Raw genomic sequence first — 25,290 nt, 5'->3', positions numbered from 1 at the left:
CTCAGTTTCTTTTTTATGACTGTACATTATGATATAGCAGTACATCAAATACCTCAGAAATCAGTGTACTCTGAGTAGCCATGTAATGTAATGAGTCTACACATATTTTGTGCTGTTCAAACATAAAATGATCTTAATAGAATCATATAATCATTTTGGTTGGAAGAGACCATTAAGATCAAGTTCAACCATAATCTAACTGGAGCACTAAACCATGTCCCTAAGAACCTCGTCTAAATGCCTTTTAAACCCCTCCAGGGATGGTGATTCCACCACTGCTCCGGGCAGCCTGTGCCAATACCTGACAACTCTTTCTGGGAATAAATGTTTCCTCATATCCCATCTGAACCTTCCCTGGTGCAACTTGAGGCCGTTTCCTCTTGTCCTGTCACTTGTTACTTGGGAGAAGAGACCAACACCCTCCATGCTACAGCCTCCTTTCAGGCAGTTGCAGAGAGTGAGAAGCTTCAGTTTGGGAACATACCGGTTCTGACATCACAAACCTATTACGATTCCTTCCATTTTATTATTCCCATTCTAATTGTACTCAGAAAATTGATCCTTCCATTTACGGCACATTAAACATTTCGTGTCTATTGGCTCCTGCCCAAGCCAATGGACATTCCCATTCACTGAAAACAGCACAGACACGCACTACACATTGTCATGATAATTTTACCCTCTAGCTCCATCCCATCAAAGGTTTACTTGTAGGTGAAGCCCTCTCATTAAGAAGTCAGAGCTGATTGAAGGGCACCAGGAGAATGGCCCAAGGGAAGGTCACAAGAGCACCAGCCCCTCCATGAAGGGTCTTGAGCGATGGATTTTTCTTTTACTTGTTGACCTTCGGGGAGGGACCAGCCTTTCACCACATTTCAAAGCAGAACAGAACAGGTTATTTCAAACAAGACCTTTTAGTCTAATGGGTCTCTGCTTATCTGTACCAGGCTGATAAAACTAGTAGCTTATCTTCATTACCCCTCTTACCACCAAAATAAACCAGATGTTCCCTGTGTCTGCTTCCAGGCGCCCACAGGGTCAAATCGCCCACTAGTTTCATTGATGTTTGGAAATCAAGCTTGTCAGATAGAACTATTGAAGTTTAATCAAAATATTATGCTATCATCTTTGCATCATGTTAACACCAAGCCAATAGATGGCCAGAAAGTAAAGAATATTTATGAACAGACTAATCATACTTCCCCTTTTAAGGACAGGAAACTTCAACACTACTTGATTTCCTACTTGATTAATTGAGAAGACAAATCCTAAATTTGACTAAAATCAGAGTAAATTCTAAGCAACGTAAAAGATCTTAAGCCCCAATACATCCAGAGTAGTGATACCTCACAAGAGAAATATTTCTCTTGGAATGCAATGCTGCAGATGTGTGGGAAAGATCTAAGGTGGGACAACAAACTTGCTTTAAAACTGCACAGAATTCAAACTCTGTTTTAAAGAGAGATGGATGGACTATCATATTTTGAGAACATTAAATGAAAGATTAGATAATATATTAACACACAGCTACAGGAACTCAGTACTTATCTGTGACATACCCTGTCAAGTATGGGGTGTTTCAACTAGTAACATCTTTTCCACAAGAGGGCTTACATACAAGGTCTTTATTTTTAAATTTAAATTCATCTTCTTGTTATTAGATATTTATTAAATGTGAGAAGACAGGGAGAATGCCTAAAATAGACAACTTTTAGGAAGGTCTAAAAATATGCCTGCCCTTCATTACATATGTCATCACATCATTATAATTACATGTAATGTTACAATTACAACATGCAAAGATTTATAGGGCAGATAAACTATAGAGTAATTATTTGGATCGCCTTTTGATATGACACAATATTTTAATTAGATGGCTCAGCACAGTACTTTCAAAGACAAACTGCTGAATATTCATTCTACAAAGGATGTTTCATTTTTATGTATCTGTTTTGAATGTGAAACAAAAAGAAACAAACAACACAGCTAGCCTGCTAGAACCTTTTTGTTCCCATTTAATTATTGATGAATAGACTGAGTACGTTCAGCCTCTAATTTTGTCGATTGTCAAATGTCAAAGTTAATAGATAGCTGTAAACACTTAAATGGTGACTGCTTTGAGTTTCAAGATCTCCTCTTTCACAAAAATCATGCTCTTTTGGTCATAGTTCCAAAAGGTGACCTGGCGCAGGAAAAAATGTTTGTCCTAAGGAAAAAACAAAACAAAACAGAAAAACAAAACAAAGCAAAGCAAAGCAAAAAAACACCACGCAAAAAAACCCAACCTATATTTCTGAGTAAAAGTCTTCACAAGGATTTGAAATGTCCATACTATATACGGAGAGTTCAGTTCACCTTGGATGGTTCTCGTTATTTCACAACCAGTAAAATGCCAACGGTGTCAAAAATCAGTCTTTAGAAAGAGGAACGAATTGGGTTGAGAGGAAAGAAAGGGCAAGGCTGGGTCAGTGACACCTTGTGTAGTCACTTGCTGCCCTCCTCCATCCCTCCTTAAAAATAAGAAAAACAAACACACACAGCTTTATATAGCATAAAAGAGCAATTTCTTTTTAAAAGCTGCTTTTAAACGCTCAACAGGAAAGCTAGTCAAAGCATCCTGGGCTGGCATTCAGTTCCCAGCCTCTTCCTTCTCAACAGAGAGCTGGTTAAAATTGCTGAATTGCTACAGATTTCACAGCAGGATCCTCACGTCAAGAACCTCTGAGGCCACTTTTTCCTCCTGAATTCAACCACTGTCCATCCTCACTCATGAGAAGCCTTTTCCTGCACTGTGAGCTGTGTTAAAATTAGTATAGAACACTTTGATTCCAAATAAACATCACAGTGTTCTCCAGCAGACTTTGTATCCCTCTTTCAAATTACAACACATATCATCTACCGTAAATACCCATCAAATGACGTAATACAACTGATTCAGGGATTCAAGTATGAAATGAACCCAGCCACATACTCAGTACCTTTTAAACAATGCAATACATTCATTATTCACGTTTACTTCTTCAAGTCTGTTCTCACTTACATTAAGGCACACCAAAACAGCAATAAAATTAAAAAGCAGAATTTACCACATAACAGAGAGAGATGTGACTAAACGAACGCAGCTGATCTTTTCACTAATTCAACCATCTTCTTTTTAGAACAAAACATTTTAAGCTGTTAATGTGCTGAGACCAAGAGTAATACTCACAGTTGCTTATAACTCCTCCAAGTGGGTCCCCCTTGAAATCAAACTCAATGTCCATGTATTTTCCCTGTGAAGGCATTATGGTTTATTAGTTCTGTTTAATAAAGACTGTTCAAGACATTTTTTAAGAAGTTAGTTGATCATTTTTACAGGTTAATAGAGCAATCTGGAAACACCCTGTAAACTCCGTCAAATTCTGAAAGACAGAAGATGATTCAAAGCTTCTAAGATGATTGCATTATCACAGCCAGATGTTCATGAGAATAGCTTTAAATCAAGTTTGTAATGCAAGCCAGTAATTTGTTCAGTTTCTAAGCTTATGTGAAGAGAAAACACGTTACACAAACTTTCACCAGAGCACCAAGAACACCAAAAAATACCTGTGGCAATGTAGGTATTACCGCGCTTATGGACAGAAAAACGTCCTCAGAAATCATCTTCCACCCAGACTTATTTTCTCAGTGCACCAATCTTTTTGGAGCACCAACTGAGGCAGCTGAAAGGCAGCCACCCATTTTGGCTGGAAGGGTGGGCTGGCACCGATCCCTGTTGGTAACTGGGGGGGTGTCTGTCCCCAGGCGTGTGCCCACCTTGGAAAAGTGATGGATTTTCCCCACCAAACACTTTCCCCCATAACTCGGGAGACCAGAGGCAATAATTAACAGACTTGTCACCGCAAAAGCCATTTCATTTTCAGCTGCACCCGCACCGCATGTTTTCTTGACTTCTCTTTGACTTCTCCACATCACAGAAGACCGCTCTGGTCTTTGCTTCATTTAATTTATGTGACAAATGTTTAATGTAGTAACAGCTACAAAATGGACAGACCCAGACTGTGTAGAAAAGGCAAAAAAAAGAAAAAAGGCAGCGTAGCTCAGCTCACATTGGCAAGGAAGTGTAGAAAGATAAAAAACTGCGGGTAGTAATTCAGGCAAATTCCACAAGCCACACACAGAAATGATCTCACCACCCTCTGGTGCTTACTTAGAGGACAAAAACAACTTATTGAAATGTCTGGTGCTTGTACTTCCTTATTCACTGCATTTAGGGTTTTCTTTTTTTCTTTCTCTTTTGATTTTAATTACAGAATGTATAAAACAAGCACTTTACATCAACTCCCTTGAAGACATTTTCTAATTTACTGGGTATTTTGGCAAGATTGGCTTGACTCTACTTAAACTCTATTCTTCTCCTCCTGGCAGCTGAGGCAGGCTAGACAGGACAGTACTTGTGCTTTCTTGTTGGAAGTTAATTCTGAGCAGATTCAAATTTCTGAGATAAAGAATTAAATCAGATAATTAAATTTTAATTTCCCAAGGACTGGGCCAGCTGGACATTTCCAAAAGTATTTTTAGCTTTGTGTTTATAAACAAGGACTTGAAAGGCAAAATACTAGTTGGTTGCACTTTGTCCTGGAAAGATTTCTGTTTGCAAATGGCATCTCTTCTCCTCTGCGTTGTCTCCTCCTCCTTTTATCCATGTGCTTTTACTCACAACACACCATTTTTCCAGTGTATTAATTCTCCTGTTGTCTACTTAACATGTCTCATATTACTCTTCTGCACACAAATGAGCAAATTACAAAGTTGCATTCAGTCTTCTGATTTTGGCAGGAGAAACTATGATTTACACATTTCAGAATTTCCCAATTCTAGCTTCGACTTTTTTTTTTTTTGGCCCATGGTCAATTAGAATAATTCCACACTCAGTTTCCTGCTAAAAACCCGAGTTCAACCAGTCGATTATAAAGAATATAAGAAAAAAAAAAGTAATATTAAAAAAGTTTATGTTAAAATTAAAGCTGTAAACACAGTTTGAAACATCACAGGAAGAAAATGAGAATCCAAAATAAAAATTTTAACAAAAAAAAATGTATGTGTATGGATGGAAAATGAGATCACGCAGAAAGATCAACTTGCTAAGCAGACAGATTTCTGGGCACAGGATCACTGACATTAAAGCCACCACTACCAGAAAATTAAAGAATTCAGCAGCGCTGTAATTATGTTTTCATTTGGTCACAGACTGTCACATCCTAATTTATTTTTTTTAAGCCTCTACTCTGATTCTCAATAGAACTCAATGCCCACATCATAAACCATCAAGACTTCTGATAAGGAGGTGAAACACCTTCTAAAAATGCGTGTGACTGCTAATAATGCACTACTAACATAAAGGGGAAGAAGAACATGCCTGAATGTACAAAATGAAATATTGTTTGCTATTGATGGTGTTTGCCTTCACACCATGGCCCTCAAACAACTACAAGAATGTTCTCTCTCCAAATCGTTCCTTCCCTCCTCATAGGTGCCTGATACAAGGTGTAAAAGAAACAGCCAACAATGTCACATGTTCCCCTAAATGAAATTCAAATTTGGTCTTGAAGAAAATACTTACAAATCTAGAGGAGTTGTCATTCCTCACAGTTTTGGCATTTCCAAAAGCTGGAGAAAAACAAATCAATCAGTCAAAGAATATTTAAATGCTAAAATATCTATTACTTTATATATATTTAAAAGAATAAAGGGCTTTGGACAAAAAAATGTACAGGTATCAGTCACTGGGGATTGACAGAGTGTGACAGACTAGATTACAAATAGGAAACCACCTATGGAAGTCCAAAGAAGTTTTGTCTCAACATCTTATTTAAAAAAGTGAAAGAAAAACATATAAGAGGAAATGGTTCCAAGACAAAACTGCACGTGGACTGAGCACATATCCTTAGGGTTTGAATCACCATATTTAAAATTTTATTACACAAATAACTTTAAACATAGGAAATACTTCTTTCTCTTCAGAGAAGAAATGAACCTTATTTCCCAGAAGCAAAGATGGTAAAAGATGGGAGGTTGGAACTGAGGAAATTACAGATTGACACTTTAAAATTGTTTGCATGCAACAGTTTAATCAATGCTTTGAAACTGAACTATTTATGCTATTCCAATATATTTATGCTAGCTTAAGTTGAATATTAATCAGCTTAAATAAGTCTGTTTACAACAAGAGTTTAACACACTCTCTTCAGCGTGACCTAAACTCACTTTTTGAACAGATTTGTTTCAATTTCCTTAGCTCAAGTTTTCTGACGGCGAAAACTCTCCGAGAAAGGCCATCCCAGGACTACGTTAGATGGGCGGCCACCAGCTGAGAGCATCAGCAGGACAAGAACTCAGACTGGAGGAAAATTCAACATTCATCACACATTGTCAAAGGACACTGAGTCAAACAGGACTCTTCACTACATTATTAAGAATAGGGCTCCAATAAGAGACTTTATTTATCCCAGTATTTATTTATATAGCATATCTGTTTTCAAAGATCGAGTCAATGTTTTTTGAACAGAAATAAATACATGCTTTTAGCCTTCAACAAACTTGCATGAGTAGACTGAAGAACCGAAGCCAAAAGGAGAAGTTTGTTGCTCCTGAAGGCCAAGAAAAAGTGAAAGAATTGTTTTAAAAATCTTTATGCCCTGCAATAAATCATCTTTTCAACAACCAAATCTCTGAGCTGCCTTTTCCTAAACACAGTGCTGAACAGTAGAGTCATTTATAACCGCACAGAATCAAGCACAAACGTTCCATTATAAAGCACGAGACACATTCCTCAGTTTTCCCTTAAGTTCATTGTTTCTGAGAGTTAATTTATAGTAGCAACTATAGTTAAAAAAAAAAAAAATCCCATAAGATAAATTATATGCATGTAACATTTATATCATTTTCTTGCACTGCAGCTTGACTGAAAACAGAACTACATAACCAAAGAAAAATAAATCTAACCACAAATGCTTAATTTCTGTCTAAAATGTATATAAGCAGCCAGGCTTGCTCAGCAGCCTTGTAGAATAATCCTGTGTCCAACCTTCCAAAAAGCACCAAGTACAACAAGTAATACCTTAAAACGATAAGGCAGCTTTCCGCAAACTTGTTTTATTCTTTATGCATTAAAATAAAGATTCACAGACCAACAAGATATCCAATATATTTGGCAGTCCTTGGAGAAAAAAAATCCACCTTTGGCAAGAAAAGCCTCTACACTTCCCATATGATTTCTGTCTCCATCTGAAATCTGCCTTCCAGAAAAGTGACAAAAGCAACACCCCCCTTCTCTGAGAATCCAAAGCAATGCGAGATTGCAGTTCCACTATTCAGCTGTAAGTGGAACATATCCGATCATCAAAGAAAGGCTTATCCGGCATTTTTATCATTCTTATATTTTAACATTTCATCCTTTATATACCAGTGTTTGCTTACAGTTTTGTTTTGTGTACAGTCAATGGCTGCATTTTACCCATCCAGTTCACCACTGCTCTCAGATCACTTTTGCATTCCTTCCCTTTTTTTTTATTGCCCCTCCTGTTCTCACCTGTAAAGTGCTTGCTTCCTATAGACTCCAAATCATCAGGTATATGTACAGATAGCTAAGCAACAGGCAAAATACTGACATTCAACAGTCTTAAAAGCACGCATATCATCTGGCCACCATGCAAAATTATTGTACAGCAGTCCTGAGGATCTGTCTTAGCACCACAACAGTTCAGAAAACTGTGGGAAAGGCTGAGCCAGGGATCAACACAATAAACCTAAATAAGTCAGTGCTGACCAAGGCACATCTGAAGGCAGTTACTGGACAACAGGACAAAACTGCAAGCTTTGAGGATCGTATATCCTATCTCCAGGAAAAATGAAGATCCTGTTTCTGGCAGTCATGTCTTTAAATTAAAATGGCTAATTAAAAGATCAAAAGTCTTTCATGGGAGAGCAGGAAAGGCTGTTGTCAGGAAGACAAGCTGACAGAGCCAGCAGGCCCAGGGAACAATAAGTCTCAGGGAACAATAAGTCTCAGGGAACAACAGCTATGCATATGGATTGTCTTAGTTTTGTTCCGAGATCCATTTCTTCATCCTTTTTTTTTTCCTAAAAGAAAAATAACACTTTACAGAGCTTGTTTGTTTACTAGAGACTCTAATAATATAATGTGGAAGGAAATGAATCAGAGGGACAGAAGTTAAGCCTTTTGATACAGCCAAGCATCATCAAGGGAAGGTTCAGAAAGGGTTCACCCTCAGAGCAGCAGGAGGGAAACAGTTTTCTGCTCAAGAAAACCTCTTTGTAACAGAATAAAATCTTGTAGCTGTCTTCACAGAAAGCACCTCCTATGGTTTTGGACGCCAAATAAGAATGAAACAACAGATACAATTTTCCAAACCAGTTCAGCAAGAAAGCTGGTACACAGAGGTAATACACGCGTATCTGCTCTATGAGGTTCTTACCTTCAAGAACGGGATTTGACTGCAAAAGCTGTTCTTTTACTTGATTAACCTCTTCCCCTTTTCCACACACAGCAGCCACATATGACATGACAAGTTTGCTCGCTTCTGTGGGGTGGGAGAACAAAATAAAACAGTGAGAATATGGGCAAACAGGCCACAAAATTATTTGCAGACCTGATCTCCACCATGTTTCCACCATGCCAGGCAGGAACTGTAAGGACATTTCATTTCAGTTTTCTTCTGCATTGTTGCGCCACCTGGAAATGAGGAAGCAGCTCATCCTATGAGATCTGTGACATTGCAGCAGCAGCCCTATTAATTATGATACCTAGAGCCCCCCAAAGCTAAAGAAGCCACCTGTGGATATGGTACATTACCCGCTACTTTTTCATTTAGCCTTCATTTAGGACTGAGTCAGGGAAGAACTTTATCCCTAGTTAAAACTTTGGAAATGTTTTAATCTAGCGTGAAAAAATAGGCCCAGGCAGTTTCCAGACTCAAAATTACATCAGTTTCTATCAGCAGACACACAATAACATAAGTGTAAACATACAACACTATGCACATGCAATTACAGTTCTAAAGTCCATCAAAAGTAAATGAATAACTGCAATTCAACTTCTCATAACATAGAGCAGTCTGTTTCACGGTATAACAAACGTAAAAAGTGAAGCATTCATTTAAGTAACGACACAAATTTGAAGGTACAAACTTTTAACAAAGCCTGGAAGAATTTTTGGGCTCTCAAGGCTGGGTTCATGTGGGTGTCAATCACCCATTCACTGATAGAAATGAAAATTAAATAATCCATCCAACTCTTATGTTTTTGCTGATAAGGACAAAGAGCATCTGAGAAAGGATTTTGTTTATAAACTGAGTCTGTGATGTTTAGTGTGATGCAAGACAGTGAAACTTGAGGCAATGTCAGCTGATACACAATGTAATTACTAACAGCTGGAATCCCTATTAACACAGTAGTCACAAAAAAACCATTAGTTGTTCTTCAGAGATCTGTCACAAATTTAAGAGTGAAGCTATCCCTTGGATTCTGATTCTTTCCTATTTAATCAATTTCGTTTGCTATTATTAAATTACTATCCTGTATTGTAGAGAAAACTGAGCAAACCTGCCGCCCAGGAAGCAAGAACTATCGGTGTGTCCGTAAGGTCTCTCGTCTCCTTTCATAGCACCTTGAACACAGCTCTCATTTTTAAAAATCCGTTCCCTTCAGAGCTTAGATCTACAAAATACTTTGATTTATTTCCTAAAACAATCAATGTATTGAAGTAGAGAGCTACTTGATCACTGATAGAAGAAAGCACTAAAGCAGCAATTAAGGTTACTATAAACTAATATGCATTAAGACACAATGACTTCAAGATAGACTTTGAATATCACCGAAAGAAGATATAGACTCTTTATTAGAAACTCTGGTCCAATAAAGACACCAGGAAGGGAATCATCACCTTAACATCTAAAAACATTTAAATACACCACTTACTCTGGTAATGTACTGTGTTTTCTTGCATGGTGTTGCTATCAATTACCAATAAACACATGCAGTGCCAAAAGAACAAAATTTGAAGGAAAAAAAAGCCCAACTCATGACAGTTCAGTTTCAATTCTTGCGGTCCTAACATGACAAATGTTCTGGCTACTAGAAATCTAAAATAGAATTACACAGGATCAGTACTCACAAGTTTGTTTCCTCAACACTTCCCTCTCCATACCGTTTTTGGGTTTTTTTTTTTGGTAACAGAAACTTGACTTCTCGGCTAACAGCCCCATTTCAGCAACAGCAGTGACATCACATTTTAGAGAGCGAACAGCACAGATTCCATCATTGACTTGAATTTCAAACCCTATTTTATTCTGTACTTTCCTTTATAAAGAAGGAATAATTCATATTATATCCAGGACACTCAAAATCTCTACACAAATCTGAACCTACCAGAATATTCTCTACAAATAGAGACGTTCAGAAACTCAACCACTGTTGCACCTTTCAACTAAGTAACTAAATAAATGAATAAAAGGTGGACTTCAGTTGTATGAGGTGCTTGATAATTCACTCCTTTTTAAAGACCAAACTCCTACACCGAAACCCTGACAACCATATCAGTAAGAACTTGATTATTTTGATACACACTTTCACTGAAAACACATGCATTTTCGTGTTACTGAAACATGTATGTGTTCTTACCTGCAGTTTCTTTTGCAAGTCACCTCAGTTTTAGGTAGTTATTTCAGAAAATAACTGTCATCTTTCTTTTTCAAGGTCAACTTAAGATGTTTTGCAGTTATGAAATCCTCGCTTGATTTCTACCATTCTGGTTTAAAAATCAGCATTTTCAAGGCAATTCCAGCTTTGTCTGAGCAACACAGTATTCTGGTACCCAAGCCAATCTTAGAATTGCAGCTGAGCACAGCACACAAAAAACCTGATAAAATTTCCAAAGTAATCAGCTACTATTATTTACTTTCCTTGGATAAATGTCACGATCCAGTTTAAATGTACATATTTATTAAAAGACATGCAAAAGCATCAAAGGATTGTCTTCCATAGAAGACTAAGAACATTCCATTTTTTCGACCTTAATGTTTCCTACAGGGAGAGCCTAAAAGTCTTCTGGTCCTTACAATATTCTCTCACAGACCAGCATTATTTTACTCTCACAGACTCTAGCAGCACTTTGCAAGACTCTCAATAACTCTGTTTTTGAATATGATCAAAACTGCTTATTACCTGTTTTTCCAGCTCCACTCTCTCCTGTAATAAGGATACACTGGTCTTTGTCCTGGTCCCTTAAAGATCTATACGCTTCATCTGACAGAGCGAAGCTGCAAAGCAAGAAAGAGTCAAGTGAGAACTAGACAAACAATACTACAGTCTGGCCTTCATGTCCAGGCAGAGGGAGAAAATTTAAAAAAAATAAACGAAACAAAACAAACAAACAAACAAACAAACAAAAAACCCACACACACCACAACCAAACCCAAACCCAAACAAAGAACCCCAAGTCCTCATGTTCAGTAAGTGGTGAAGCGTTCACTTTTCACAATATAAAGACCCATAGTAATAAAATAGATACTTTTTCTCACTGGTTCATTTAGACTTCCTCCAGGAACAAGGAAGCATCATCTCTCAGGTTTTCTAAAGATTGCAAGCTCAAAGCATATTCACAAAATTTCAGGGAAATTTAGGCAGTGCTCTTCATTGAACAAAAAGTCATATTCTTCACTGGACAAAATGTCAGTGCATCAACAGGAAGCACTCTGAAGACATTTAAGAAAAAGGAAACAGGAGATTCCTGAGCACTAACAACACCATAAGATGCAATTTATACTCTGAAAAGTATGAAGAAATCTCGGAACCTGATGAAATACCGAGCATTTTAAGGATTTGGGAATTGCCAGACTTTTGCATAAATATGCAGAAGCGTTTCCCCATAAGCATGTTCTTAACTCAGTAAAGGTGACATCGTAGTGAAATTAAATAATATATTAAGAATCAACAGCTTTCCTGTACCAAAAATGTCCTTCCACGGAGCTTAGAACATCATGTCCTGAAACCACTGGGCTGCATTTTGAATCCAGATGCACTTTATTGCCATGTGGCAACATATATCTTGGAGACATGCAGATGTGTTACTTATATGTAGTTCTCTTTAGTAGTAACTTTGATGCAGACAAAGAGTAATATTGATTTTGTTTCAACTGCATTTTTTACTTCAGGGGATAAAGGACTCTGGAAAAGGAGCATTAGAACCCCTCTGGAAAAACTTAAGCAAGTAGTATCTGAAAAAGGACATAAAAGTAAAATCCAAATAAAAAGGCACACTTGCACTACACAAGTTAGAGAAACTGATAGCCAAACACAGTGTGTTTTTACACTAAATAAATATCCATTCAGCAGACCAAGAGCTTTGTCAGATTACTGCAGCTAGTAAAATATTTAATGTTAGCATGTACCTAAGAGTGGATATTATTTACAGTAAACAAACCAGGCATGAAAAAGAGAAAGAACTCTTAGCTCAACACAAAACACATAATTGTTGCAGATTCAGTGCACCTTTTAGAAACTCGATTCTTTACTCCAGGACAGTTCAGGAGCTTTGCATTCAGCTGATAATGACAAACAGTATTTATTTTGAATAATGTAGACATATAGTGCTTTCACATGCAAGCACAGCCCCTTAACAGATGAGCAAGCTTTTTGTAACCAAACTAGTTAGGGGAAGCAGGACAACACCCAGTACTGAGAGCCACACAGAGCCTTTTCCACCAGCTCTTATCGCTGCAGCTTGAAAATGTCAAATATTAAACCTACATATACACAAATCAGTCCATATTTATTTTTTGCTACTACTGTCCCTTGGTTTAGGCAGTTCTTCCTTCTGGCTTCTATCCCCAAAAAAGTTCATGGAGAGAATGTCATATTGCCCCCGATTTATCACTCCATGCATATGTGACACCATTTATACTTCTCCATCCCTCAGGAGTATAGACTCATATCTGCTTATTTGGGTTTGGGGTTTTTTTTGTTGGGATTTTTTATGGTTGTATTGTGTTATCAGATCAGCCAACCTGCAAAAGCCCACTGTAAGAAGTAAGCAGCACTTCGAAAAGGCTGGAGAACAGGTAAATGAAATACCTTACGGCTTCTTTACTAAGTAATTCCACCTTCCTCTCCCTCTCTAGTTCCTGCCCATGATGCTCATGTTGATTCCCCCATTTTTGTGTCTCTCCTGCAGCACATGGTCTATTTGCACAACCAACCCAGGGCTCCCTCTCTCATTGCTTTTCTCCCCGGTTTATACCATGTAAGGCAATAAATTACAATTTTTCCCTCTGCACAGATGGCTGGGCCATCCACTTCACCACCATAATCAAAGGTCATTAGCTCCTTTTGATACATACACCCTTGAACCCGAATGAAGCCAGATCTCTCAAAACTTCATACCACCTTGATGATCCAAGCATCTGAACTCAGTAGTTCATCTGGAGGTGAAAATGTGTTTACGAGAAAGCAGTAGGCTGTAATGTTTTTAGCATTACAACAAAGTCAGTTTGTGATGTGGCCAACATGCTGGAGATCTAGCAAAAAAATAAAAAAAGAAATCATTCTGGTGCTGCTGCTGAGAGACCATGACACAATTTCTGGCATCCACTTCACTGTCTGGAATCCAAACTACAGTAGCAATAACACTTTACCAGACTCTCTTACAGGACATATTTAGGAAATGAATAATATTTGTTGAATGCTGCTGCAGATGTACTTGTAAGCCGAAGAGTACAATGTGCGGCGCTCAGAAGAGCTTATTCCAGCACCCATTACATTCCTTTTTGCAAGGAAAAAAAAAATGAAAAGCAGTAGGATGCAGAGGAAAGAAATAAAGTTGCACGGAGCATTCACTTGAGAGAAGGTTAATATTAATGCTGTGGTGTCCATGGATTTGACTGAGCAAACTGGCTTTCAGCACGAAGGTGAGACTGCGAGATGCTTTTGAACCTACAGACCACATGGCTCACTCTGTGCCTGCTGCCCTTCAAATAATCTCAGTCGTCAACTGCTATTTCACTGTTGAAATAACTTTCTTGGCAGTGGTTTCACGCAAGAAAATTAAGTCGGCATATTGTTGATATACTGAGTTTTGAGTTAACCAGCTTAGTAACCATTCGTCTTTTCTAACACACTGAATTTTCATTTCCCAACAGGCCCTGTCAAAATATATTTTACCATGTGATGTATTTATTAATTCTGCCTGCACTGCATAGTTAAAAACACCAAATCATGCTTTTCTTCCTCACTCAGCAGAGAAACTGAGGGTCTAAGACAGCAAGGAGACCTCTCAAGTTGGAGAAGAGAGTGGGATTTCATTCAGTTCTGCTTTTATCCAATCTGGTCAGAGACGCTTGGCATACCATCATCTTTTCCTCCGATCTTCTATACAACCCATCAAAGCCTAATACTTCACCAGTCTATCAATTATTATCTACTACTGACAAAAGAAAAAATAAGCTAATTAATTTCAAATGAACTTTTGCACATGTACTTATGAAAAGTTAACTAGTAGAAGTGTTCTAAAATTTACCTCTGACATTTCAGCCACCGCTCCTACAATTCAATCGGAGGAGGCATAACCAAGAGTATATTTAAGTAACTAATATTTCTTTGTCTTTCTGGCATTAGACACATTTATGTCAGAGGCTGAACAAAGATCTTTATCTCAAAGAAAAAGATAGATCTATTCATTTATCATGTTGACTTTTATGGCACACCATTACGCCTCACAGTCCTTCCTATCTATTAGGGCCTTTTATCTTTGACATATATAAAAGAAAAAAGACACAAACTTTGAGTCTTTTGTTCAAACCATTTGTTCAAAAAAATATAATTTCATGCTATTCCCTATTTGTTACAAACATATAAAATAATTCCACTTAAGGTCAGTTTAATGATCCATAGACCACGAAAAATCCTTCTTTCCCTTTTGGCAACATTAAGAAACACGGCTCTGTAAAGTCAGCATTTGCAATGATAGGTTTAAACCACATACCCCTTTTTGAGCCACCTCACAATTACAGAGCCTAAAGAAAATTTTAGAATAGTTTGTAGTTTAAAAAGCCGTTATAAACCATGTGTTTTGAATTAACTGGTGAGTGTGTCAGCAGTGTCGTTTACCGTACCTTATAATAAGCTCTCCTTTGATTTTTAGGTTTTCATGAAAGAAGACGACATTTTCCTACCACAACAAACACAGAAATACTTATTGGAGTTCTCTTTTAGCTAAGAGTTAAGTATAGAAGCAATTTGAAATCAAAACGCCGCCCACACCTCACTCAGGAAGAAGCCTCCTCTTTTTTTATAGCACAGCTCTTTCAGCCGCGTTGCTCCAGATGGCCAGATCTGTCACCAAGTCCCAAACCCAAAAATTCCGACAAAGGGAAACAGCAAACAGGGCTCCAAGGGGGATTTCCAAAGAGCTCTGGCGATTTTCAGCAGTACGATGGCATCTTTGTGCTCGAACAAAATAGGGGGGTCGGGAAGAGACAGGAGCAAGTTTCCCGCTCGCCCCAAAACGAGCATCACCTGCTAGCTCTTCATTTGAACACTCGTGACCACACCCACGATTAAACCAGCATAAAAACCTCACTCTTCTTGTCCTAAATTCATCTCACGGGAGCAGCTTTTCTATCTTCCTTTTCATTTAAGTCAAAAATCACGAGGATCAGTCTTTGTCAGCTCTTGGTACTTCTTTCCACTATCATTTTCCATTCTTGCTCTCATTTCCCTTAGCATTCTCCACTAACAGTAATTAGTTAACACTATCTTAAACTCCTTCCAATTGCTTTTGTCAGGCACTAATAGAGTCAATTCCCTGCATCACATCTTCACCAGCTGCGGCTTTGATTCTGAGAGTTTCAGTTCCCATTTTAAAACACCTATTGCTTATTCTTGGCTTGCAACTGCCAACTCATTTACTGCTTTCAAAGGAAATCAAGAAAAATCTCTCCTTGACCGTTCCAATTCCTCAGGAAGCAGAGCCCTGGTACCACTTCATTTCTGCTCGATTGTGTCTAAATACACTGGGCGGGATACTAGAATTCAGTGCTTATCAAAGACCATGCTGGACTCAAAAGAACAGCAGTAAAATGTAAACTGTACATACATTTTTAACGCAAATTTTACACAAAATGTAACATATATTCATTCTTTTGAGTTTAATTAAGAGCATCATTGAAGTTCCTTCTGTTTCTTTCTGAATGCATAGAAGTGCTCTGTAACAGGGCAAGAGCTAACAAATTATTTCCTCCTCTCACAGCATGCAGAGGGAAAATGTCAGAACCCTAATCCAGGAACAGTGGAAGCACATTTTATAAAGTGCTTTGAGGTTTTACATTGTAAATCATCACTATTTGCTATATATGCTCTCCCCCGCCTCTACCCCCCATTGAAGCTCAGTGGAAAATTCACCATTCAGGAAAAACAACCGTAAGAGATTATTTATAGCATTAGCTCTTAGTGCAGAATCATTTCATTTAATTGCCCTAAGGATAAGAAGTGTACTCCCATTTTCCACAATTACAAACTGTCTCGTGTTCGGCATTTTGACACGTCGGAAAACAAAAGGTTGATTACCCTGCCATTAAATAAAGTAACAGCCATGCTGGTGGAGCATCGGCTGGGGTAGACCTTCACCGGCGAGCAGCTGCTCTTTGAGAAGTGCCAATCAGGAAAAAAAAAAATAAAATAAAACCAGTTTAAACACCAGGATAAAGAGGTGTGCTAAGACAGATGGAAAGCCTTTTCTCCTATTCATATTCTCCAATTTTATCTCCCTGGTGAGCACAGAAATCTGTTTTGTCAACAGTACTATGTGGTTAACATACACAGCAGAAAGGTTCCTCCTGCTTCCCCACTTTGTTATTCACATTAGCAACTGTGCCATTATTAGATGCACAATAAAGATGCCTAATAAAGCCCAAAGCTATGTAAAGTAGCCCATTTGATTTGTGAGAAGCAGCCGTAATTTATGGAAGGAGAGAAGAGAGAGGAAGGGGAAGAGGACAGACAAAGCCACTCTTGATTTTCAAGAGTGCAACACTTTAAAACACAAGCTAATAGTGAGCCAGAGAGATTTATTTTCTGTTCTAGTAGACTGAGAATATAATACACCCTCTAATACTCATATACACACTACAGGTTTAGCAGAAGAGTTGGTTCAGGCCAATATTTTGAGGTCTGGATCACAAAAGATGAAAATATTCATTGTGCTAATCTTGTCTTTCTGAGGATGAAGCAGGTTTCGGATGTGTCCGATGGACTTTGCCTCAAAACTGGTCTGTCCCCAATGCTCTTACTTACATGTTTCCCCTCCAAGCAAGCGGGAGCCTTTATCAGTTTTGACCATTTCCTTTTTGCTGATTGACAGTTTAAGAAAATGCATTTTTTTTTTCTAAACCAACAGGTTTTTTTCCTCAGCACTGTACACAAAACTCAAAAACCCAGCCTATTATATTTCCTGCCACACAACCATCACCTCCTCACCCATACTGATACTTAGCCCATGGGCCTGGCTTGAACAAATAACTCCCATTTCCAAGGCGCAGTATGACCCAGATGGGTTTGTAAACCCAAATAATCCCTCACCCCACACACCGGGCTGTGTTACCCTGGGTGGACACAGCCAGGCCCCTGACAGACCTACAGCAAATCCGTCTGCTGCAATGTGCACTGCAAAGGGTTTAAGTCTCTTGGGAGAAAAGGCATTTCTGTTTACAAAAATAATAATTTTACTGGGCTGCGATATCCTTTGAAGGGAAGTACAGGAAGTGTTTCCTATTTTTTTTATCAAAAATCCATATTTAATTAGATGTAGTTTATTTCCTAAGATAAATCAGTACTTGCATGCTTGATTTAATGATTGCCTAAAACAGCCAACCCTTTACACTTGGTGGTTTTATTGCAAAAGTATCCGCTGAACCCTTTTAGAAGCCATATTTTGTGTCACAAGCTCTGTATTTTTGCTAGAATTGCACCAAACCTGCAAGGGGAGCAGCTTCATGGCACACCAGAAATGCCAGTGGCGAGAGACTGGTTTCTCCATGGACCTTCTGGAGCTCTGCAGCTTTCTGAGGTTGGGCTTGTAAAAAATTAGGATTTATTCCATTAACAAATGCAGTCTCTCGTTCAAATGGAGTAGCGAGGGGCTGGAGAGCTGAATGGGACCATAAGGAAAGAGAAGTGCAAACTGGTTTTCCTTGCTTGGCTTCTGTGGTTTCAACTAGAGAACACAAAATTTTTTTAAAAATCCCAGTTTACTATTTCATCTCCACACTAACAGATTTGAATCACACCTCTGAGCTCTTGCGTATAGGTAGAAATGAAGGGTTTCTGCGACAGGGACCTAAAGGGGAAGTAAAGGAAAGCATTCCCTTTCTGCCCTGAAATAGCGAGACTCTCAATATTTTACAGAAAATTGAATTAGTTTCTCTACCTAATACATCATGTGTCTGAAAATTATGGAAGTTTAGTGCTCAAACACACATGTTCAAATTCATGTCAGCTTCAACCAAATTTTACATAAAATAAATCTTTTTCTGCGGAACAAGACATGCTTTGAGCGCATGCTTTGAGCTGCTGCGCTGTGTGAATGGCACACGAAAAGTGAACTCCCTCGATAAAACCATAATTCATCCTGACTTCGGTGGCGAAGCATAATCCATCAACATAGAACACTGAGAAACAATTGTTCCTCATTTTCAAAACACTGATCACGGCTAAACACAAGTCCTCACAATTCTCCAGAAAAATTATTCAGGAAAAAACAGGCCCATAGTACAGATTAAGTGAAATACTTAAAAGACCAAACCCTATAATTGTATAAAGGGAACAGTTATAATGATGGATTGGCTCTTTCTGTACAGATGGAAATATACTATTAATCATTTTTTTCCTTTTGTTTTGGGTTTTTTGTGGTTTGTTTGTTGGTTTGGTTGGGGGGGGGGGGTTGTTTGTTTTTTTGTTGTTGTTTTTGTTTTTTGTTTTGTTTTGTTTTTAATAGGATGTATCTTTGGGCCTAGCAGTTTGAACATAAGGAAGTCAAGCATTGGCTCCCACACATCCTCATGCTGAGACTTCTCTTGCTGCAAATAATTTTATCACAGATGTATCAATACTCTCAGATGAGCTTGCTCTACCCCACTAACTGGAAATAAAAAATTTATTCCTTTATTCTGAAGAATTTCAACATGTCATAGTACTCAGGGGAAGAAAAACAGTGATGTGAGGTGCACAGTTTCACATATTCACTTCATAGAACAGGACAAGCTTTCAAAGGACTCATCTCACAGGACAATACTATACATAATAGCATACAAAACTACAATAATAGCATACTATAGCACAACTACACTCCAGGATGTTGAACATACCCAAGAACTAGAGCATCTTACACTAAAAGGTGCATCTTGGAGTGACTGCACAGCTCTGCATGGTCAGACGGTGAAGAAATATCAGATGTGCAATGAAAGTCAACAGTTTGCCATCAGAAAAACTGCTGAGCACTCCACCAAATTCACATCACCATACTGGAGAATTCGGAGTGTTATCACATCCTCACAGCTATTGATAACCTAAAGTAAGTTGCTAATCATCAGATTTGAAGTCTAGGCTTTGTAACAGAAAGGCCAGCATGCAGCTGGCCACAAGTTTATCAGAGACAACAGTGACAAAACTGCAAATAAACATCATTCACTTATCTGGAAAACATATGATGGGCAAAGTCAACACTATATAATTACATAGCGGTCTTGCTACTTTACTGGTAGAGTTCCTGAATTTTTTAATTTTGCGAGTAACTCTTAAGTCCTCTCAACAAACCCAGCAGCTTGTAATGAAGTTAAGAAGCCTTATGCAACCTATTTTTTGCCTCCCAGTTCTCTTTTCCAAATAAAGTACCTCATGAACCTCTGGACAAAGGAGGCACAACAGCTTATCTCAGCTTCTAAGAGCTTGTTAGCTCAGGTACAGCATCTATTCAATCTATAAAATGGCTTTTCCTGAAGTTTGTGCTTGAGATTTGTGGATATATACCCAAAATCTTCTCTCCGTGAACAGTCAAAGAAATTAAAAGCCTTCTTCAGGTTGCTCAAACACGAGGCTTCAGTTCAACCCACGTGGATTATTTCCAGGGACAATATACTTGACCTGTGTCCTTGGTTGCTCTGCTGATGCTCCAGAAGGATGTCAACACTGATATCTTTTTTTGTCTGTAAGTAGATCCTCAGTAAGAATTGTCCTGGAGTCATTATGATCGATTTGCAGTTTGAACTCCACAAGGTTTAGAAACTAAAAATCCTTTCTGTAGCATATAAAAGGAAACTGTGCATACAAGAAAAATGCAGATTTGAACTAATTTACTGAAATAACCACAATTAAACTTTGTACTTCAGACCCTTGTTTGTAAACCCCAGTCCCAGCTCTCTTATCTATTCAAAACGTAACTCAAAGATTATGCAGTGTGTTAGACAGTAAATATTAAGACTGTGCACTTCCTGATTCATAACATGAAAAAGTTTATCTTTAATAATCCAAATTACATTCACCATGATCTACACAGAGCTGAAGAAATCAGAGCATAAAGTTGCCAATAAAAAGAGACTGAATGGAAAACATTCTGCCTCTTGAGGCGGTACAGGAACAAGAATTTACTGAAGTTTCTTTAAGGCTTTAAACGTGACCCTTGTTTACGCTGTATCTAAAATCCTGACAGAGGCTTCTAGCACAGCAGATGGGCATTTCCTGGCGTGTTATAAATTGCTAAGAAAAGAAAAAAATAGACAACCATTAAACACAAAGAGACACTTCCAATGAAAGGATGACAGCTGTTCTTAATTGCAATTTGAAATCTCAGTTCTTAAGAGAGTAAACGTGCTGCCCATTCAGGAAAGGCCTAATAAAAATTCTGGCCTGTGTACCCACAATGTGTTCAATGGGATTGCTGTCATTTCTGACAGGGTCTTTACCTGCCCTCACTTCTCAGTCTGCATTTAGGAAGGAAAACAGAGGTGCCTTCTTTTTATGTACCTTCTAGTGTGCGAAAAGTCCCAAAATTCTGATGAAAATAAAAATGAAGCTATTGGATCCTCCATTTAAAAAACTCAAGTTATATTTAAAGCCACATCAAGTGTTTAAAAACGTTTTTATTTCCAAGTCCCCTGAGAACATCAGTAAATTTTCTGATCAGAAGAACCTCATTTTCTTAAGCAGCACAAAAGAGGCTAGTCTTATTTCTAGCCCAGATGTACAAATGAAGAGCTGGAAGAACTATTTAAAATGTTGAGAAGAGAGAAAAAACAGTTATGTATCAACAAATTTGGAGAACTGCATTACAAAACCGAATAGTTACTAAAGGTCCTTTATTTAATGAAGTGCTTACTTCATTCACAAAATTCAGTCAGACATAGTGAATGGATTCCCAAGCCTTTTGTGTGAATTACAGGGTTCCTACTTCATGTGACAATGTGAATTAATAAAAAAAAAGCCTCCACATTTTATGTCCTAAAAATATCAATGGCATAATATGAACACTAGCCAGAATGTTCCAGTTCCAGGAAAATGAGAGAAATTGGATCTGGCAAAAAAGTTCCCATTAGTTTAGACTACTGGAGCATTAACACACATCTCCAACTATCCAATATATATTAAGGTTTTGGTTCCCTTTTTTATTATTTTTGCTCTAACAATCTAGCCAAACCCTGAATGTTTTTAGGCTTACAAATAAACACAGACTCTAACAAATATGCTCACATGCAAAAGAAAAAAAAGAGAGATCATCACAGATAACATTTGACTCTCAACCCTCAATACGACTGAAGTCAAATGTGCAAGTACGCTGTGCACAGAGGTTCCAGTAAATATTCAAAAGCAGTCCTGAAAACAAAGTCATTTTGTTGAGGCTCTAAGCCAGTAGTTAATTCATGAAGGACGCCCCAAGATTATTTTGCTCCGTGCACCATGACAACAATTCTAGAGTTACAGCAGCATCTGGAATAGATCTCGAGTTAAGTGTCCCTTGCAAACTCACTGTGTTTTAAAGGTCCCAAAGTCTTCCAAGTTTCTTCAAAAAGTCCACTTGACATGTGAATTTCAGGGTTTGGTTTTTGTTTTTGTTTGTTTGTTTGTTTGTTTGTTTTTATTTTGGGCAGGGGGGAGGCTGTTGTTTTTTTGGTTGGTTGGTTTTGTTTGGTTTGGGCTTTGTTGTGTTTTTTGGTTTGGTTAGTTGAGGGTGGGCTCTTTGGGTTTGGGGTTTTTTTTACTTTGGTTTTGTTTTTTTTAATTTGTGTGCGGGTTTTTTTTGTTGTTTGTGGAAGTTTTTTAGTTGGTTGGTTGGTTGTTTTGTTCTTTAAATTGGCTAGGACCACCAAAGCCAGGTGGGTCCTGCCCAGAGAAGGGACCTCCAGCAGCAGGACTTCAGGAGCCGTGACTGACAGTGCTGCCAAATGAGATGGCCGTGGAGACCAAAATAATCTGTGAGCCAGTGGACTTGGTGCTTTTGAATAATTTTTGCCACCTCAATATACACTGCTGTAGCTTTTGAGAGACAGAGGGATGCTGGAGGGCAAGACCAGAGGCAGAGTCCACTCCACTTCCTGGAGTATTTTGGGAGATGCATTTCCCTTGATGCTTTTTATATCCCCTGTAGTCTATATATGCTCCTCCCTAGCCTAGGAAGTGTTTAAATGCCAAAACAGCACAAAAATCCACCTGGTTCCACACCACTAGAGCATTTGGGTGAACCTGTGCTGCGGCTCCGCAGCTGCACAGCATCTGACATTTTCCTGTCGAAAATCCCATTTCCCAAACACTTGCAGGAGAATGACAGCACCAGTGCCAAACATAAAGAATTTAAAGGACCTTTCCATTTCTTAATTTAGGCAGTGCTACTTAGAGGACTGACAGAAAGGCTCGTTCCAGTGGACTTTGGAATCCAGTCTAAACGTCACTCCAGACCACTTTCAAAACTAAAATAAAGCACACAACTCATCTATACGCTGCTTTTCCAGGCTGTTTATATTTCTTGGGTGTTGGGTGCATTTTTTGAGCCTCCTTACAATGGCATGTCCTGCTATAAATCAGTTCCTGCATTATTATGCCTTGGTACAAAATTTCACGCAATCTAATACCGGCAGCAAACAAGCAACTACTGTTCTTGTCAATAAGACTATATTCACCTCTGAAGCACTGGGGTGAGGTGGCTGCATTATGTGTAATCCAAACCAACTCAAATAGCTCTGCTCATATTTCAGGAAAATCTTAAATTTATTGTTGTATGCGAGAGAAAACCTTGCTTTATACCCTAAGCCTTCAAAGCTCACAAAACACCCTTCAGAGAGTCCGACAGGCATTTCCATGCAGCCACATCAGAACTGCCTTCCTCAAAACTCTCTTTTCTCAGAAGGACTTCTGAGGTCTCCTACCAAGTGTAAAATTTGGGGAACCATGCACGACATCGGTGGTGCCAGCAGCCTGCAAGAGAAGAGGCTCTTCTCAGGCACCAGAGTCCTTCTGACTCTTGAAGCAAGTGATGTTTCATCCCTTTTTCATCAATAAACTTGACGGATTTACATTCATGGATGCATCACATCCAGCACTGCCTCACCTTAGGGGTTAAAAGAGTAATAAGCCTGACCCCTTCCAAAATAAGACTTCAATATTCTCTATAGTTTTTTTTTTCTCCCTCTTCTTCATTCATCTCATTCCTAGCATGGATTTAGCAATTACATACTGACAGTCCTCCCTAATTGCTATTTATGATTTCTGTCAGCCATGGATGTTCCCTCCCTGCCCGGCAGTTAATTTTGCCAACTAACCTCTGAAGAGTTCATCTTCCCTCGACTGTAAATCTCTTCTGAAAGAGGCACTTCACTGAGCCACAAGAGTAAGTCCAAAGACAGAGTCTCTGAAGAAGTCAGGAATTATTAGGAGTAGAACAAAAGGTCTGTAAAAAGGGGATAACTGGCAAGGTGAACAAAACCGTAGCGTGGAATTAAAAAAAACCCAAAACAAACAACAAAAAACATACCACACAACCCCCAAAACTAAAGCAAATGAGAATTAGGAAAGGACAAATTGAAAAGGAAATGTTAAAATAAACATATTGGGGCAATGAAGGACACTGAACTACAGCACAGGATCTCACCCCACCACCCCCTTCTTAGACAAATAAAGCAAGCTACTGTGTGCCTTAAAACTCTGCTACTGATACGGAAAAGCTTAGTTTTACATCTAGGCAAAACCCATCATTCACAGTTGGGGCTTTATCACACCATTCAGACAAAACAGAGAAAAAGAGTTACTGTAACCTTCGTGTTACTGAAGACAGGCCATCCTGGGATACGAGCAGAAAAAGCCAGAAATAAAAATATAATTTCTATATTCACTGCTGACATTGGCTAAAACTTGAAAAGGAAACTGCAAATTGTATTTATTGTCAGAGTAATTGCAGATATCTGCAGGATAAATATTTGGTCCAATTATTATGAATATGATCATTGAAATAGGGAACATTGCTCATTCTTGGATTTTAACAAGCATCAGGTTGATATATTTGTGCTTGTGTCCTATATAAAGGGAAGCTGGTTTTCAGGAGTTGCATGCACAAGTTTGTCTTCAGATTTGAAAGATTTTAAAGGCAAAACTACTGTCTCTTCAGAAATATTTGACTTAAAATAATAAAAAGTAAATAAAATGTACAGCAAAATTGCCTATGTGAAATGCAACAGATGTCTGAAAACAGCCTTCTCCAGATATTTTCCTGCTGTCCCAGTTACCTCAAATACTTCAGTACACAGCTAAAAGAAATGCATGGTGACTCTGAACTCTTATTTACTTGTCATTAGCAATACTGCTGCCATTTTCTGTTTTGTCCCTCAAAATAATCCATGATTCTTGTAAAGCGAGCAGGTGTTTCGGAACGCGAAAGGGAGCAAAATGCCACATTCCACCCCACCTCCCAGGGACGGAGAGCTGCCAGGAGCTGGTATTAAAATAGGAAGTGTAAGAAAGCACCTACTCTGCAATCCCTTACAGCTAACCTGCTATTGGTAGGAAAGCAATACGGCATGGTGGTTACAAATAAATGGTACAAAAAGCTATTTATTTCCTATCACCTTTGGTTTAAAGATGCCAGCGGCTGCCTTTGTCACTGGTAGAAGTCAAGGTAATTTAGCAGGATAGACAGCTTGGTCCTCTCTCATGTCTAGCTGAGCCACAAGGTAAGCAAAACAGTAATCACGTCAACTGAAA

At 38.4% G+C, this 25,290-nt stretch overlaps 1 protein-coding gene across 4 annotated transcripts in view; it reads right to left on the bottom strand.

Moving 5' to 3' along the window:
• The window catches only part of MYO1B (myosin IB), a 109,071-nt gene that overhangs the window by 45,997 nt on the left and 37,784 nt on the right, over positions 1 to 25,290 (bottom strand). For all 4 annotated transcript variants that reach the window (XM_065840391.2, XM_065840390.2, XM_071811211.1 and 1 more), the window contains 4 exons: positions 11,224 to 11,318; positions 8,478 to 8,582; positions 5,603 to 5,649; positions 3,209 to 3,272 (listed from right to left, as the gene is read on the bottom strand). In XM_065840391.2, coding sequence (XP_065696463.1) covers positions 3,209 to 3,272; positions 5,603 to 5,649; positions 8,478 to 8,582; positions 11,224 to 11,318 — 311 coding nt within the window. The remainder of the gene's footprint in view (positions 1 to 3,208; positions 3,273 to 5,602; positions 5,650 to 8,477; positions 8,583 to 11,223; positions 11,319 to 25,290) is intronic.

The sequence above is a fragment of the Patagioenas fasciata genome, chromosome 7, assembly GCF_037038585.1.
Source record: "Patagioenas fasciata isolate bPatFas1 chromosome 7, bPatFas1.hap1, whole genome shotgun sequence".
NCBI lineage: Eukaryota > Metazoa > Chordata > Aves > Columbiformes > Columbidae > Patagioenas > Patagioenas fasciata.
Note: the sequence above shows the minus strand (reverse complement) of the source record. Positions and strands in the feature narration are given on the sequence as shown.